At 36.9% G+C, this 19,022-nt stretch overlaps 1 protein-coding gene and 1 long non-coding RNA gene across 6 annotated transcripts in view; one reads left to right on the forward strand and one right to left on the reverse strand.

Moving 5' to 3' along the window:
* PHIP (PHIP subunit of CUL4-Ring ligase complex) overlaps nucleotides 1–19,022 on the reverse strand; it is a 139,457-nt gene that overhangs the window by 48,288 nt on the left and 72,147 nt on the right. For 4 of the 5 annotated variants that reach the window (XM_040474003.1, XM_040473999.1, XM_040473998.1 and 1 more), the window contains 3 exons: nucleotides 15,401–15,538; nucleotides 14,550–14,733; nucleotides 9,608–9,725 (listed from right to left, as the gene is read on the reverse strand). In XM_040474003.1, the coding sequence (XP_040329937.1) occupies nucleotides 9,608–9,725; nucleotides 14,550–14,733; nucleotides 15,401–15,538 (440 nt within the window). The remainder of the gene's footprint in view (nucleotides 1–9,607; nucleotides 9,726–14,549; nucleotides 14,734–15,400; nucleotides 15,539–19,022) is intronic. The other variant, XM_040474000.1, reaches the window with a different exon arrangement.
* LOC121029696 (uncharacterized) overlaps nucleotides 192–19,022 on the forward strand; it is a 47,007-nt gene continuing 28,176 nt past the window's right edge. The window contains exon 1 of the long non-coding RNA XR_005789841.1: nucleotides 192–293. This is a non-coding gene — a long non-coding RNA (uncharacterized LOC121029696). The remainder of the gene's footprint in view (nucleotides 294–19,022) is intronic.

A 19,022-nucleotide genomic window follows, 5' to 3' on the forward strand; every position in this document is an offset into this window, starting at 1 on the left:
ACTGTCTTATGTCACAAAGAACCAAATGACCCGAGAAGGACAGTCAGAGAAGCTCTCGACACACACAGGCCTGCCAGGAACTATATCAACTATGGCAGCATCAACAGATTTCAAGAATTCAGAGTCCGCTTTCAGTTTCCTCCCAGAAGACCAATCAATCTTCTCCTTTGGCTCAGCAAACTTGTAAGCAATGTGAACTGTGTAACAATTCAGCACAGGTGTACAGCCAGCACTAATTTGGCCTGGATGACTAAAGATAATAATCTGCATTGCGAAGCCAGCTGCTTGCACTGGTGGGTTATTTTTGCTATCAGCAGCCATAGTGCCACGGCAAGCATCTTTTATAAATATGGTCTTGACACTAAAGCCCACATGAGCACCAGAGAGAGCTTCATGGTGCACACATTTCAACAAACTTTACTACAACTGTAGTGATTCAAGCAAAGATGACCACCATGCCAGGTTTGAGGACACCAGTCTGCACTGGGCCTACGGGGACAGCACTAATACTACCCAATTTTGTAGGCAACAGGGAAGGGCGGGCACAAATGTCTGTAAGTTGGATGAGTTGGTGGTAGAATGTCAAAACTGTCCAGAACTACAAGCAGCATGGTTCCGTTGGCACTGTCATCTTTACAGGTCATTTTCCATCTCTTGAACCAATGTACGTCAGCACTTGGTTCTAATATGTACCAGTCCAACTGAAAACTGGCACAAATGCTATGGTGTAGAGGTTACAGTCAATTTCCTTTTTGAGAGAGAGGAGGGAGAGCGTGAGAGAGTGAGTGAGTGGGGGAGGGGGAGAAAGAGAGGGAAACACAGAATCCAAAGTGGGCCTAGACTACGAGCTGTCAGCACAGATCCCGACGTAGGGCTTGAACTCACGAAAAGTGAGACTATGACCTGTGCCGAGGTTGGACACTTAACTAACTGAGCCACCCCAGGTGCCTGAGACAATTTTCTTAATGTAGGTGCTGGTTCCTTAACAATTTCTTCATATCTCTTCTATGAGGTGCTCACAAGAATTCATGCTATTAACACAAAATAAGAAGTTATGTAACATTAATCACTCGTTTGTGTTCATTTTCAGGTGATTCTCGGTCAGGAAACTTTCAGAATGTTGTTTTACATGTTTTCAAATCTATCACGTGCTTAGTTGAGGTTTTAAAATTTTTAATTCTATATCATTTACTCCTTCTTTCTACTGTTTGGCATGGCACACCAGCCAGGTTAATTTCAAGAAAATGCTGGTTTATTATTTTTCAACTCTTTCCTCCCGCTATTGTCTCTTCTTCAGAGACTCATTAATACTTTGCATGCTCTCTTTACATATACCTACATACATATTACATAACTATGTATGTTTGCTTTTTATACTTCCCTCATTCTTCCCATTATTTCATTCCCTGTTGATACACTCTGGGGGAGTTCTTCAACTTGACTTTCCAGCTTACTAACTAATTTTTCAGTGTCTTACATTCTTCTAGTCAGGTCATCCACTGAGTTCTTGGTTTCAATAATGATGTGTTTCATCCCAATGTATCTAATGGGATCCTCTCCAAAACTGCTTAAGGCTACATGTTCCCAATATTCTTGCCTAGCTCTCTGAGAATATGCTATTTCAACTATCTGTTCTGTGCATCCAATTAGTTTCCCTATGTAAGTCATGTAAGTCCATCTGTAGTGTGGTTTTTTTTTTTAACCTATCATGCTTTGGCTTCACAAGCATGTTGGGGCGCTAATATTGCACTGAGGAGGAGGAGGAGAGAAAAAAGCAAAAAATCTAGGTCTTGTATTGTACTCCTAAAAAAGATTATTGAGGTGTATGGGTGAAGGAGATGTGCACTTCAAGACTCATCATACTGCGAGTTCTGCCCCTAGGAGAGGGGCTGTGGTCCCAGTGGTGGGCTGGGAACAGACATCGGGTCTGACTGTGGCCCCGCCCACCAACACAAGTTTCTCTGGACAGCACAGGGGAAGTACCCTGCAGTTTGCAGCTACTGCAGGGACTACCCAAAATGACGAAACGGAAGAATTCTCCTCAAAAGAAACTCCAGGAAGTAGCGACAGCTAACGAATTGATCAAAACCGATTTAAGCAATATAACGGAACAAGAATTTAGAATAATAGTCATAAAATTAATCGCTGGGCTTGAAAAAAGCATACAGGTCGGCAGAGAGTCTATTGATACACAGATCAAGGGACTAAAAAATAGTCATGAGGAATTAAAAAATGCTATCAATGAGGTGTATAATAAAATGGAGGTGGCCATAGCACAGATTCAAGAGGCAGAGGAGAGAATGGGTGAATTAGAAGATAAAATTATGGAAAAAGAGGAAGCTGAGAAAAAGAGAGATTAAAAAAATCCAGGAATATGAGTGGTGAGTTAGAGAAGTAAGTAATGCAATCAAATGGAACAATATCCCTATCATCGGAATTCCAGAAGAAGAAGAGAGAGAAAGGGGCTGAAGGTGTACTTGAACAAATCATAGCTGAGAACTTCCTTGATCTGGGGAAGGAAACAGGCATTGAAATCTAAGAGGCACAGAGGAACTCCCTTCAGACGTAACTTGAATCGATCTTCTGCACAACATACCATAGTGAAACTGGCAAAATACAAGGATAAAGAGAGAATTCTGAAAGCAGCTAGGGATAAACAGGCCTTAAAATACAAAGGTAGACACATACGGGTAGTAGCAGACTTATCTACTGAAACTCGGCAGGCCAGAAAGGAATGGCAGGAAATCTTCAACGTGATGAACAGAAAAAATATGCAGCCAAGAATCCTTTATCCAGGGATGCCTGGGTGGCTCCGTTGGTTAAGCGTCTGACTGCAGCTCAGGTCATGATCTCACAGCTTGTGAGTTCGAGCTCCGCGTTGGGCTCTGTGCTGACAGCTCAGAGCCTAGAGCCTGCTCAGGATTCTAGGTCTCCCTCTCTCTCTGCCCCTCCCCCACTTGCGTGCTCGCTTGCTCCTTCAAAAATAAACAAACATTTAAAATAACTAAAAAAGAATCCTTTATCCAGCCAGTCTGTCATTCAGAATAGAAGGAGAGAGATAAAGGTTTTCCCAAACAAACAAAAACTAGAGGAATTCATCACCACCAAACCAGCCCTACAAGAGATCCTAAGGGGGATTCTGTGAGTGAAATGTTGCAAGAACCACAAAGTACAAGAGACATCACTACAAACATGAAACCTACAGACATCACAATGACTCTAAACCCGTATCTTTCAATAACAACACTGAATGTAAATGGACTAAATGCTCCAACCAAAAGACACAGGGTATCAGAATGGATAAAAAACAAGACCCATCTATTTGCTGTCTACAAGAGACTCATTTTAGACCTGAGGACACCTTCAGATTGAAAGTGAGAGGATGGAGAACCATCTATCATGCTACTGGAAGTCAAATGAAAGCTGGAGTAGCCATACTTATATCAGACAAACTAGACTTTAAATTAAAGGCTGTAACAAGAGATGAAGAAGGGCATTATATAAAATTACAGGGTCTATCCATCAGGAAGAGCTAACAATTATAAATGTCTATGCGCCAAGTACAGGAGCCCCCAAATATATAAAACAATCAGAAACATAAGCAACCTTATTGATAAGAATGTGGTAATTGCAGGGGACTTTAATACCGCACTTGCAAAAATGGATAGATCATCTAGACACAGGATCAATAAAGAAACAAGGGCCCAAACAAATAGATGGACTTGACAGATATATTTAGAACTCTGCATCCCAAAGCAACAGAATATACTTTCTTTTCGAGTGCACATGGAACATTCTCCAAGACAGATCACATACTGGGTCACAAAACGGCCCTTCATAAGTATACAAGAATTGAGATCATACCATGCACACTTTCAGACCACAATGCTATGAAACTTGAAATCAACCACAGGAAAAAGTCTGGAAAACCCCCAAAGGCATGGAGGTTAAAGAACACCCTTCTAAAGAATGAATGGGTCAACCAGGCAATTAGAGAAGAAATTAAAAAATATATGGAAACAAATGAAAATGAAAATACAACAATCCAAATGCTCTGGGATGCAGCAAAGGCAGTCCTGAGAGGAAAATACATTGCAATCCAGGCCTATCTCAAAAAACAAGAAAAATCCCAACTACAAAATCTAACAGCACACCTAAAGGAAATAGAAGCAGAACAGCAAAGACACCCCAAACCCAGCAGAAAGACAGAAATAATAAAGATCAGAGCAGAAATAAACAATATAGAATCTAAAAAAAAGGTAGAACAGATCAATGAAACTAAGAGTTGTTTTTTTGAAAAAGTAAACAAAATTGATAAACCTCTAGGCAGGCTTCTCAAAAAGAAAAGGGAGAAGACCCAAATAGATAAAACCATGAATGAAAATGGAATAATTACAATCATTCAAAAATACAAGCAATTATCAGGGAAAACTATGAAAAATTATATGCCAACAAACTGGACACTGTGGAAGTAATGGACAAATTCCTAAGCACCCACACACTTCCAAAACTCAAACAGGAAGAAATAGAAAACTTGAATGGACCCATAAACAGCAAAGAAATAGAATCAGTATCAAAAATCTCCCAACAAGTAAGAGTCCAGGACCAGATGGCTTCCCTGGGGAATTCTACCAGACATTTAAAGCGAGATAATACCTATCTTTCTGAAGCTGTTCCAAAAATTAGAAAGGGAAGGAAAACTTCCAGACTCATTTTATGAAGCCAGCATTACTTTGATTCCCAAACCACAGACCCAGAAAAAAGGGAACTACAGGCCAATATCCCTGATGAATATGGATGTAAAAATTCTCAATAAGATACTAGCAAATCGAATTTAAGAGCATATAAAAAGAATTATTCACCATGATCAAGTGGGATTCATTCTGGGCTGCAGGGCTGGTTCGATATTCGCAAATCTATCAATGTGATACATCACATTAATAAAAGAAAAGATAAGAACCATATAATCCTGTCAACCGATGCAGAAATAGCATTTGACAAAATTCAGCACCCTTTCTTAATAAAAACCCTCGAGAAAGTCGGGATAGAAGGAACATACTTAAACATCATAAAAGCCATTTATGAAAAGTCCACAGCTAATATCCTCCTCGATGGGAAAAACTGAGAGCTCTCCCCGAGATCAGGAACACGACAGGGATATCCACTCTCACCACTGTTGTTTAACATAGTGTTGGAAATGCTAGCATCAGCAATCAGACAACAAAAAGAAACCAAAGGCATCAAAATTGGGAAAGATGAAGTCAAGCTTTCACTTTTTGCAGACGACATGATATTATACATGGAAAACCCAATAGACTCCACCAAAAGTCTGCTAAAACTGATACATGAATTGAGCAAAGTCGCAGGATACAAAATTAACGTACAGAAATCAGTTGCATTCTTACACACCAATAAGGAAGCAACAGAAAGACAAATAAAGAAACTGATCCCATTCACAACTGCACCAAGAATCATAAAATACCTACGAATAAACCCAATCAAAGATGTAAAAGATCTGTATGCTGAAAACTATAGAAAGCTTATGAAGGTAATTGAAGAAGATATAAAGAAATGGAAAAACATTCCATGCTCATGAATTGGAAGAATAAATATTGTTAAAAAGCTAATACTACCCAAAGCTGTCTACACATTCAATGAAATCCCAATCAAAACTGCATCAGCATTCTTCTCAAAGCTAGAACAAGCAATCCTAAAATTTGTATGGAAACACAAAAGGCCCTAAATAGCCAAAGTAATATTGAAGAAGAAGACCAAAGTGGGAGGCAACACAATCCCAGACTTTAGCCTCTGCTACAAAGCTGTCATCATCAAGACAGTGTGGTATTGGCACAAAAACAGACACATAGACCAATGGAATAGAACAGAGACTCCAGAAGTGGACCCACAAAAGTATGGCCAACTAACCTTTGACAAAGCAGGAAAGAATATCCAGTGGAAAAAAGACAGTCTCTTTAACAAATGGTGCTGGGAGAACTGGACAGCAACATGCAGAAGGTTGAAACTAGACCACTTTCTCACACCATTCACAAAAATAAACTCAAAATGGATCAAGGACCTGAATGTGAGACAGGAAACCATCAAAACCCTAGAGGAGAAGGCAGGAAAAAACCTCTCTGACCTCTCCCGCAGAAATTTCTTACTTGACACATCTCCAAAGGGAAGGGAATTAAAAGCAAAAATGAACTATTGGGACCTCATCAAGATAAAAAGCTTCTGCACTGCAAGGAAACAACCAACAAAACTAAAAGGCAACCGACAGAATGGGAGAATATATTTGCAAATGACATATCGGTCAATGGCTAGCATCCAAAATCTATAAAGAACTCACCAAACTCCACACCCAAAAAACAAATAATCCAGTCAAGAAATGGCCAGAACATGAACAGACACTTCTCTAGAAGACATCCAGATGGCCAACAGGCACATGAAAAGATGCTCAATATCACTCCTCATCAGGGAAATACAAATCAAAACCACACTGAGGTATCACTTCATGCCAGTCAGAGTGGCTAAAATGAACATATCAGGAGACTTTAGATGCTGCAGAGGATGTGGAGAAACGGGAACCCTCTTGCACTGTTGGTGGGAACGCAAACTGGTGCAGCCGCTCTGGAAAACAGTGTGGAGGTTCCTCAAGAAAGTAAAAATAGATCTACCCTATGACCCAGCAATAGCACTGCTAGGAATTTGCCCAAGGGATACAGGAGTGCTGATGCATAGGGGCACTTGTACCCCAATGTTTATAGCAGCACTTTCAACAATAGCCAAATTATGGAAAGAGCCTAAATGTCCATCAACTGATGAATGGATAAAAAAGTTGTGGTTTATATATACAATGGAATAATACTACTTGGCAATAAGAAAGAATGAAATCTGGCCATTTGCAGCAACAGGGATGGAACTGGAGTGTGTTATGCTAAGTGAAATAAGTCAAACAGAGAAAGACACCATATGTTTTTACTCTTATGCGGATCCTGAGAAACTTAACAGAAGACCATGGTGGAGGGGAAGGAAAAAAAAAAGTTAGAGAGGGCGAGAGCCAAACTGTAAGAGACTCTTAAAAACTGAGAATAAACTGAGGGTTGATGTGGTGTGGGAGGGACGGGAGGGTGGGTGATGGGCATTGAGGAGGGATGAGTACTGGGTGTTGTATGGAAACCAATTTGACAATAAATTTCATACAAAAAAAAAAAAAGAAAAGTGAATAAACAAACATTCATAAAAATAAAGCAAATGTAAAGACTTAAAAAAAAAAAAAGACTCATCATAACTGCAATCTGAGTTCAACCATTCCCTGTTCTTTCATCCAACTCCACTCTCCAGTTCTTTCTCCGCAACCACTCTTGTCACTAGAACACTGCCTTGCACTTCAGCCCTACTCTTGTCCAAATGGTTACTAGCAATAGCCATGTGAAATAAAAGACATTTTCACATACAAGCACACAAGATTCACTCCACCTGGATTCTCTCTAAAAGGATTATTGAAGGGTTTTGTAATTTTCTAGGAATTCTGGGAAATTCAAAAGGGTATAAAAAGGAAATAGTGGTCAACTAAAATCATAATTGTAATGCATGAGGAATGTAATGTACCCTACTTCTTTCATCTAACATTTTCACCTACAATTCAAATTCATTTAAAAATTTACGGACCAGTGGACCAGGACCACCGACTAAGGCTTTTATCAGAGCAAAATATAGTTTCTATTTATTTAAGCCAAGTAATTTTTTACGACAAAACCTACTGCTAAAAATCCTTTTATTATTATTGCTTTCTAAACAGTTTCTTGTATTAATTTATACTTCCTACCTGCATACTAAGTACCTTTTCTTATCGGAAGAAAAAAACATTGCAACTCTGAGATGAAAGATGGCCATCTCATAATTTATACACCTGTAGGTATGGTTTCAAACCCTTATTTTGATAAAATTTGAGAAAAAACTAGGTCATAAACCTTACTATCATACTTCTTTTTTCACTTAAAAATACATCATAAACATTTCTCTAAGGCATCAGAGTTCTAACTCATTTTGTTAAAAAGCTGTATAATATTCCATGGATACATAATGACAGCCTACCTCACCTCTCTTCCACCAGTGGACAGTAAAGTCATTCTAGTTGTTCCCATCAGAGAAACTATAAATATCTGAGCACACAGACACACATATACACGTACATACATATACATCAGTAGTTTTCTATTAAAAAAAAACCCACCTTCAAAAATTTTTTTAATGTTTATTTTTGAGAGAGCGAGCAACAGAGCACAAGTGGGGGAGGGGCAGAGAGAGTGGGAGACACAGATTTGAAGCAGGCTCCAGTCTCCAAGCTGTGAGCACAGAGCCTGACGTAGGGCTTGAACTCACGAAACACGATAATGACCTGAGCTGAACTCGGGACGCTTAACCGACTAAGCCACCCAGGTGCCCCCCACAAAAACCGCTCTTTAAAGTAATCCAAATACCACTGGATTAAAAGCAAGCATGTTCTTTTAACAGATATTACCATATCTCATCCAAAAAGGTGCTAGCCATACAAAGTCTCACCATCATTACATGAGTTTATATCTCCACATCCTTGGATTCTGAACAAAGGATCCAGAAAAGGGTGTGTTTAGCCACCACGAAAACCACCAACAACCAACCAACCAAAAAGACCCCCAGAAAACAAAAGATTACCTCAGATTACACTAACATGAACCTTTGTGAGGTCCTACTGATTCCAGAGTATGATACCCCTAAATAAAGGAAAATATACAATAGCAAAGGACCACCTGAGTCCTTTAAAAACAAGAGTCACAAAATAAAAAAAAAAGAGAGTTCTTGTAAGCAAGACTAATATACAATAGTTTTAAGGAACTCAAATAGAAAGAGGAAAGAGGACAAAGCAGGGTAAAGAAATCAGTTATTTTTTGTTTAGATGGTGACTTCTAAGAGAAAAGAAGCACCATAGTTTACTTCCATTTTGCACTCTAAGGCTCTGAACCTTCTAAGCGAAGATGGTTTGAAAAAGAGAAAGAATGGAAAAATAGGTCATGTGATTCTTTGACATTCAAGAAGATAAGTACACATCTTTCTCAGATTAGGGCATGACTAAGAAAGAGAAACCTACCAGATCCAAAAGCTTTTCCAGAGTAGGAAGACAGAGAAACCAACAAAGCAAACTCATAGAAACAATTTTTTTTTAATAGAGATAATAAGAACTATTATTTATAGTAGCATAACTGACTTACCTAGAAGAACAGGTACAAAACAAAAAAATGGATAGGACAAAACAAAACTAAAAAACTTTTAAGTGTGCAATCAATGGCAGAACTAAAAGGATCTTGCTTATTAGACTTACAATTTATTACATTTAATGGGCAAGTAATAATTGGCATTTGGGGAAAAGGTATGCTTGAAGGCAGTAAAATAAAAAAATAAAGTGATAACTGATCATCCAAAGAGATAATCAAGAATTAACTATATAAACTTTATTTCATTAATGAAATAGTCTTTTAAAAATGTTAACATTTTTAATTACCAAAGGGCCTTAAAATATTCATTATACTTATGAAGCAAAATATTAAACATCAAAGTAATTATTTACCTTTGCAACAGTGGGTATTTTATTTTCTTTTGGAACAGCGAAGTGTTTTCTTTTCTCTTCTGACCTGTAAGTTTTTATTTCTTCTTCTCCCTTTGCAGTTCTCCATTCTTCCTGCCTACTGAAAGAGAATTATAAGTCACACGTTAATCTAGAATTATTATAAATGATTTCTGAAAGGTATGTTCAGTGTCAGAGAAGGAATGCTACTCCTGATGTTTTCTTTTCAGGCAGAGGATATGATAACCATTTCTAAGTTTAAATGCATAGGCTATGAGCTCTGGACATTTGGCATTAAATGACTGGAATACTGGAAAGACAGATGGTCTACTTGAACTTGATACTACTGTTTCTGCTTATGGTCCCTAGCAAATCAAGTACTCAGTCCTGGGAACATGGTTATTCCTAAGGTAACTACTCCAAGGGTTAGAAATTGTATTTTTTAACATTATGTCAGTGTAGGGCTGTGATGATCTTTGGGCTGTGATGATCTCTTGTGCCGATGGATAGCTAGAATCTTAAAAAAAGAATTAGGAGAAAACCTTGAGGGTGAACTAATATAACTTCTAATGCCCTGAAAGAACTATGTCCTCTCCAATGAAAAGTAGGTATAGCTTCAGCTATTGAAAAAACTTCAACTCATTCCAGGCATCAAGCTGAAAGTGAGCAACAGAAAAAAAGTTGAAGAACATTAATTGTGAACTTTAATTTCATGGAACCTCGCTTACAATTGCAAGAGAATTTTATTTTTTATTTTAATTCCTTACACCTTTAAAGTTTTTGACCTGCAGGGCTATTTAATATTTGAACTTTAATTTTTCCCTGGAGATTTCAGTTGGAAGGGAGTTAATATTCAAACTTGGAATAGCTCTATAATGTGGATATTTTATTACTAGAGTATATGAATGTTGTCATTTTACTTAACTGAAGAATCTCTAATGCAGCTGGTCATAATTCTAAATGGAAAATAGAGTAAATTTAAATCCTGTAAAAAGAACGGGCTTGATTTAATTTTTTGTTTGATCTTGATTTCTTATTTATTTTTTTAGTTTATTCATTTTGACAGAGAGAGTAAGCAAGCAAGCGTGCACGCAAGCACATGCCCAAGTTTGGGGAGAGGAAGAGAGAATCCCAGGAAGGCTCTGCACTTTCAGCACAGAGCCTGAAGCACAGCCCAAACCCACGAACCATGAGGTCATGACCCTACCAAAGTCAGATGTTTAACCGACTGAGCCACCCAGGAGCCCCATTATTTATTCTTTTTAAATTAAATTTATTGGAATAACCATAGAATCACATATAGTTTTAAGAAATAATACAGAAATTCCTTGTCTCCTTTACCCAGTTTTCCCCAATAGTAGTATTTTGCAAAACTATAATACGCTATCACAACTTGGATGTTGACATTGATACAACATATTAGTACTATTCAGAATTCCCCAGTTTTTCTTCTACTCATGTGTGTATGTGTATTTAGTTCTATTCCAGTTTATCAATGTGCAAGTTTGTGTATCCATTACCCCAGTCAAGATACAGAACATTCCCATCACTACAAAGATCCCTTGTGGTATACTTTTAATTATCATGCCCACACCTTTGTATTCCCTCTCAGCACCTCCTCTCCACAAAGTCTAGGACCACTAATCGGTTATCCACCTCTATACTTCTGTCATTTTAAGAACAGTCCATAAATAATAAAGTGTGTAGCCTTTTGAGACTGATTTCCCACTCAGCATTATTTCTTCAAGATTCATTCAATTTGTTTATCAATAAGTCATTCTTTTTTATTGCAGAGTAGTATTCCACAGTGTGGATATAGCTAATATGTTTAACCATGCACTCACTAAACGACATCTGGATTGTTTATAGGTTTTGGCTATTACAAATAAAGTTGCTATACACTTGGGTACAGGTTTTTGTGTGAACACAAGTTATCATTTCTTTGGGATAAATGCCCAAGATGCAATTACTGGATAATATGGTAGTTACACATTTAGATTTCTTTAAAAAGTGCCAAACTGCTTTCCAGAGTGGCTGTAATATTTTACATTCCCACCTGTAATGCATGAATAATCCAGTTTCTCCACACTCTCCTTAGCACTCAGTGCTATTATTACATTTTAGCCATTCTGATGGGTATACAGAGATTATTTCCTTGTGTTTTTAATTTGCATCTTGCTAATGGCTAATGTCAAGTATCTTTTTATATGCTTACTTGCCACTTGTATATCCTTTTTGATAAAATGTTCTTGTCTACTGCCCATTTTCTGACTGGATTGTTTTATTCACTGCTGAGTTTTGAGAGTTCTTTATATACTATAGACAATACTCTGTTAGAATCCAATCAGTGCATTTGCATTTAATTTTAATTAACGTAATAGGTCTAACCCACTTAAGAGCCTTCTAGGAGCAAACTGTAAACTACCTACCAGGGGGGAATATCCCAGGAAAATTCTCAAAGTGAGAGTACTAAGTATTGGGGGAAAAGCTCCAGGAAGTCATTGGTCACAGCCTTGCTTGACCATCAGCTCAATGGTTAAGCACAATGTAAAAAGGATAAAAAGACAACATATGAAGAGAAATAAATCTTCCCCACTCCTCTGGTTTCTTCCCAATCTTATGCTCTTATTTGCAACGTATACATTCTGTTCTGCATTTTAAAGAATCAAACCTGCTTGCCTCACATGGGGTGAAATACTGTGATCCAGTGCTACTGGTGTTTAGGGTTCAGGACTAGGAACACACTTTCATGCAGATAAAACCCTCATCCTCCACAGATGTAGCAATAATAAAGAGTAACATTCGGGGGTGCCTGGGTGGCGCAGTCGGTTAAGCGTCCGACTTCAGCCAGGTCACGATCTCGCGGTCCGTGAGTTCGAGCCCGCGTCAGGCTCTGGGCTGACGGCTCAGAGCCTGGAGCCTGTTTCGGGTTCTGTGTCTCCCTCTTTCTGCCCCTCCCCCGTTCATGCTCTGTCTCTCTCTGTCCCAAAAATAAAAAAAATTAAAAAAAAAAAAAGAGTAACATTCGGATTTCATATCCCATTCTTTTTTGTTTTCAGTTACTGTAGAACTATTGTTAAAAAGATGCGTGTTACTTATACCCCCTTCAAACCTTAACATTAGAATTAAAAGGTGGACAAAAATCCAACTAAAAATATACCATGAGGGGCGCCTGGGTGGCTCAGTTGGTTGAGCGTCGGACTTCGGTTCAGGTCATGATCTCATGGTATGTGAGTTCGAGCCCCGCGTCAGGCTCTGTGCTGACAGCTCAGAGCCTGGAGCCTGCTTTGGATTCTGCGTTTCCCTCTCTCTCTGACCCTCCCCCGTTCATGCTCTGTCTCTATCTCAAAAATAAATAAACATGAAAAAAAATATATATATATATACACACACACACACCATGAGAGTTAATTTTTTATTAACATCTGGGTAGACTTGTCATCAAGTAACGTTGTTGTTCAAATTTATACTTTATTTCTATAATTAATCTTAAATCCTGACACAAATTTCAAGTATTGTCCAATCAAGAAGCATAATCTATATAAACATTCAGGTTAAAAGGGTTTTTAATTTTATTTATCTCTTTATTTATTACTGACGTTTATTTATTTGAGAGACAGACAGAAAAAGACTGTGCACGAGAAGGGGAGGGGCAGAGAGAAAAGGGAGGGACAGAGAATCCCAGGCAGGCCCCATGCTGCCAGTGCAGAGCCTGATACAATGCAGGGCTCAACCTCAGGAACTGCAAGATCATGATCTGAGCCGAAATCAAGAGTTGGACGCTTAACCGACTGAGCCACCCAGGCACCCTTAAAAGTGTTTTTAAATTGTATCATTACTATCTTTTGAGTTCAAGTCCGCTTATGCATGGATTTTTGTTTTTAGAAGATTAAACAAATTTTTTTTTTAATGTTTATTTGTTTTTGAGAGAAAGAGAGAGCATGAGTGGGGAAGGGACAAACAAAGAGGGAGACAAAGAATCTGAAACAGGCTCCAGGTTCTGAACTGTCAGCACAGACAGCGGCATGGGCTCGAAGTTGGGAACAGCAAGATCACGACTTAGGCTGAAGTCAGATGCTCAACCGAGTCACCATGTACTCCACATGTGGATTTTTTACAGTAAAGTAGTATAAGTGCATTTTCTCTTCCTTTTGATTTTCTTAACATTTTCTTTTCCCTAGCTTACTTCGTTATAAGAATACCATACATAATACATATAATACACAAAACATGTGTTAGCTAACTGTTTGTGTTATTAGTTGAGTTTCTGGGTAGTCAAAAGTTATATGCAAATTTAGTCATACAGGGGTCAGCATCCCCAACTCCCATGTTGTTCCAGGGTCAACTTTAAGTTAGTACTAGCTGGGTTCATATGGACCACATTCATGAATAATGCATTAGTAAATCAAAAGAAATCAAAAGCAACTGGATATAAAGTTCTTTCATAACATGGACCTTCAGAACAGAATTATATCAAATCAAAATTTATATATGTATACATCCAAATATAAAAAATAATCATTAAGGAACCATTTTGATATATAAAAAAATGATATAATGTATTACCAATAAATACCACGCATTTCACTAGATTTATAATTCCACTATAATTACCTATATATGGTGTGCAGAGCAAAATCCATAAAAAATTATAACTTCATGAAATATATGTTTTAAAATATAGTTAAACAAGATAAACTAAGATTTAAATATGCTGCTCACCTTAACCCCCCCCCCCCACATCTTTCACATGAATCATTTCATGAATCATTCTAGAAAAGGACATAATTGAAACTTAACTTTCCTTCAGAGTCATGGCTAGTTTAAAACACTAGCTCTTCAGATAAGTTTAAAATAAATTAGAAATTTGAAAAGGTACTTTGAAGGCTATAATTCAAAATGAACATAAACAACTGCGGTACATAAACTTCACAATCCCCCTTACCTGGCTACACCGGCTGATAGCTCAGGTACCACAACCCTTCGACTCCAAGCTACCAGATCCCGCTCTGTGGCTATTTCACTCCTTGGTGCATTGCTGTGCATCTGCCGTACACCTTCAATTTGTCCACTACGTCTTAGTCCTACATTTGGTGGTGAATGAACCTCTGAGGTAGAACTTACAGAGCCTAAGTGAAAAAATTAATATAGTAAGTTCTAGTTAGAAACATAAGCTTATAACAGAAAAAACAAAATCTATACTATCTTCCACATGAAACTTCATATTAAGGCAAACAAACTACCAAATCAGGAACCAGACCACAGGCAAAAGTTTAATGAAAACAAAACACAGTTACTCAGTTAATTAAATAAGCTAATGAATCATAACTACTAACTGACTGTAAACATGTAAAATCATTAATTTTTAAAATATGCTTTGTACTCTGGGAAACCTATGTAAGAAGTAAAAACAGATAAACCCAAAATATTTATGGTTCATAAATTTGCTTTAACTTTTCTCTTAAAATAATATGTTACAGTAGGGTGACAAGATATTTGAGAATGTGGCGGGTATTTCATACATTATTGAATACATTTATTTTTTAAGTTTTTCTAGGTTCTACATGTTTACTATGGGAAATCTGAAGAATATATCTATTTAAAGACTCATTATCTACAGTTTGAAACCTTATGTTATGAGGATTTTCTTAGCTATTATGTGTTTTTAAAAACATGATCATTCTGGCAGCCAAATATTTCATTTTATGGATGTGCCATGAATTTGTTTCATCGCCCCTTTACTGTTTAAACTATTACAATTTTTAAAATATTTTACTTGAAGTAATCACTGCTTACCTCTATTTAAACGGCTGGTATTACTGATACCTGCTTCACTAGAACGTCTCAGGTCTTGCTCCTGTTGTAGTCTTTGAATCATGCTGTCCAGTGGGCTGATCTCCTGGTTTGCTTGCTGACTTAAAACTTGATTCAGTCCTATTTAATACCACATAAAATGCTAAGGACACTTTAGTCCACTAGTCAAACCATTTTACTAATTGAGTTCACTTTGAGTCCTGAATTAAACATAAATTTTGCTTGAGTAAGAGACCTAAAATGATTAATTTGAAATAATGGCAGTAAAATGCGTGCACACACACACACACCAGGAACATGACAACGCAAACCTAATTTGCTACAAATAACAGTGACATGGATAACTTACTGTTTACCATGATTCAGGCACTCATATAATCCTCACAATAATTCAGTAAGATACGTATTATTAACTCCACTTACAGATGAGAAAACCAAAATAATTACTCAAAGTCACATATCTGGTAAATGGCAAAAGTAGGATTTCATCTTAGACCAGTTTCTTTTAAAAAAGGCAAATCTCATTACCCAACTTTCTCAAAAAAACTTTACTGCTTCATTTATTCACCAAATCCTTGAGTGTCTATTATGTGTTTGGAACTATACCAAAGAAGTGAGGATGCAGTGGTGAGTAGAATTCAAGGTCCTTGCCTTTAAGCAGCCAGCATCCTAATGGAAAAGTTGGAACAATAAATCCATATAAAAAATGCAGACTGAAAAATGTTAAAGATGATAATGAGAAAAAGAAAATGGGGAAGACAGATGGGAACTACTTATGGTGAATCAGAAAAGTCAAAGAAGCCCTCTTTGAGAAGGCAGCATTTGAGCTAAGACTTGAAGAAAAAGAATTAGTCGTCCAGGTGAAGAGCAAGAAAATGAACACTCCAGACAAAGTAAGAATTGGAACAAAGCCTCAGGTAGGTAGGAACTTGGTGTGTTTTAACCCACCATAATTTTCCAGCATCAACTTTCACCTGTATCTGTCATATGGGACTACTTGACTCTTCTGCTCTCCTAACAGGATAAACACCTTTATGCTTTGGAGATTTTAACCACAATACTCCCAGTTCAAGTATAAATCTGAAAAACACTAACTTATCCTTCAAGCACCAACTGAAATGGCAACTCTATGATACTTCCTCTGTGAAATCTTTCCAGACTACCCCTGAAACACTTAGCTGCTATCCTTTCATTTCCTCAAGCCCAATACAAAAAGGAAGCCCACTAGATAGTTCCTCAAAAGCATGGATTGCTTTATTTACCTTAATATTCTAATTTTAAATAGGGATATAAGAATGTTCAATCCTGCTGAATAGATAAAAAATGTATTGAGATACATGAAAACATTGCCATGAGAAAAAAGGAGCAATTAGTATTGGGTGTGTGGGTATATAAGAGATGGATTTCTAGAGTGGGCTGGGAACAGAATATACAAAGGACATTCTGAAATGAAGAATTAGTAGTAAGGAAGGTATAAGGAAAGGGAAAATTACATGTGTTAATAAGCACACAATGTTATTTCATTTTATGAGAGAAGTAAAATTCAATGGGATAAAATGAACTTGCCCAAAGTCACAGAGCTACAAAGTGGTAAAAGTAGAGGTAAAAGCTAAAATGCCTGTGGATGTTCCTTTCCTGTTAGGCTGCTGGGTAGTGTCTCATGTCTGAACATCAGTGACTAATCAGATAGCTCAAGTTATAACTGAAGCAGCATATTTAAAAAGTGCACTGCTCAAATACAAATTTAACAGTATAAATATAAACTGCACTGAAGCCAACTTATTATCATAACAGCCATCTATTTTTACCTAATTCTAAGGGATTTCCACAATAAATTTTATTGCAGATTTAGATTTACAAATAAAAATATAGTTACAAATGATGCTAAAAATATTTTCCTTCTGTCCTATATTACACTAGGTTAAGTCTAAAATAATGGAAAAAAAATGAAGTTTACCTTGAATTTTGTGACCTAGAACACTTAATCCTATGACTCACGTTGAAGCCATAATTATTGCTATGGGTTCTCTTGTGGTCCTGTACTAATACCTGGTGTCTAACTTACTGTCAAGAACAGGAACACTCTTTTACTGTAAGGGTAGCTTAGTATGGAAGAAAGAATGAACTAAAAGTCAGAGCTGGATTTAAAGTCCCGGTGGTTCCATATACTTAACTTAAATAAGACATGTTACTAAATTTTCATTTTCTCAACTTTTAGAATAAGGATGCCATATATATATATATATATATATATATATATATATATATGATATTATTTATGAAAGCCCAATACAAACTGTTAAATGGAAGAAAAAAGTGGTAACCATGATAATCATGTTGCAATGATATTTTAATATTTCTCTGTGCCTGAAATCCCAGCCTAGGTACCTATTTTGAGACCCGGGCAAGATTTGATTCTTGCCAGTTCCCCTCCAAGAGACTGAAGACATTTATCTTAATTTCAGTCCCATGATCAAGACTTCTTTAATAATTGAGACTTCTCTAATTTGAATACTTGCCTAGATTTCTCAAATACTACCTGTTCTTAGATTCTTTGAGTTTGTGCTATGTCCATGTATGAGACATTTTAGTTTCACATATTTCAGACATTCAGGCCTGCTGGATTGTACTACTCACTGCCAGTAGCAGCAGGGACTATTCTTCTAATGCTTCTCCTCACCTTCCATCCTTAGTGGGCATATCTACTTTAAAGAGTAGCCCTTCCTATCCAATATGTTCACCTTCATTGCAATTTCATGCCCAATCCTTAATGGAAAATTAGAGATGCGCTCTCTGTAATACAGTGAGATGGGTTTTTTGATGCAGCCTTAATAGAATCTAAATCCATTATTTCAAAGTTACTCAGTATATATTACATCCCATATGTGTCCTTTACATCTACTTAGAACTTCTGTCCATTATGCTAGCGTTCAGAACTTAAAATATTTTCATAAGCATTTTTCTAATCTAAAATATAACAGATTCATATATTAGAAAATTGGTTTAATCTTCTTTATAGGGTCTCTCCATTACTTTCACTTCATTAATTATTCCCACATTTTTTGTCAAAAGGAAAGGTCTGCAGACCTTGTTTCCATTTCAACTTCCTTTCAATTCTTCAACTAATTTTACTTTTATTCTCCATTACTTCACTAATAAGATCTCAACACTTTTGTCCCTAACTTACTTAAAATTGTTAAAAGTTGATCACTTCTTAAAATAATCTTTGATATGAACAGGCTATCTAGTCTTAATCTTTCACCTCATACTATTATTCCCTTCAAGAACATGTATCACAAGTTTTAACTATTTGTTTACAACTGTGTTTATGAATTTTATTCCAGGAGAACAAGGATTGTGTCTGTTTAATTCACTACTGCAAACCAGTTTAGAGGTGTTACAGAGAAGATTCTCAATATATGCTGTTGAATAAATAAATAAATGACCAAGATTATTGCTCTCCAATGTTCTTTAGTTATCTTGTAGTACATACTTAAGCATTATTCAAAAGACTTAAGAGAAATTTTTAAAAATCACTTTACTTCTCATTTGTTCAAAATAGTAACAAAATTTTACCCAATTAGCAGTTTTACAGGACATCAGT

The sequence above is a fragment of the Herpailurus yagouaroundi genome, unplaced genomic scaffold (assembly GCF_014898765.1).
Source record: "Herpailurus yagouaroundi ecotype Mexico unplaced genomic scaffold, PumYag 139, whole genome shotgun sequence".
Classification (NCBI taxonomy): Eukaryota; Metazoa; Chordata; class Mammalia; order Carnivora; family Felidae; genus Herpailurus; species Herpailurus yagouaroundi.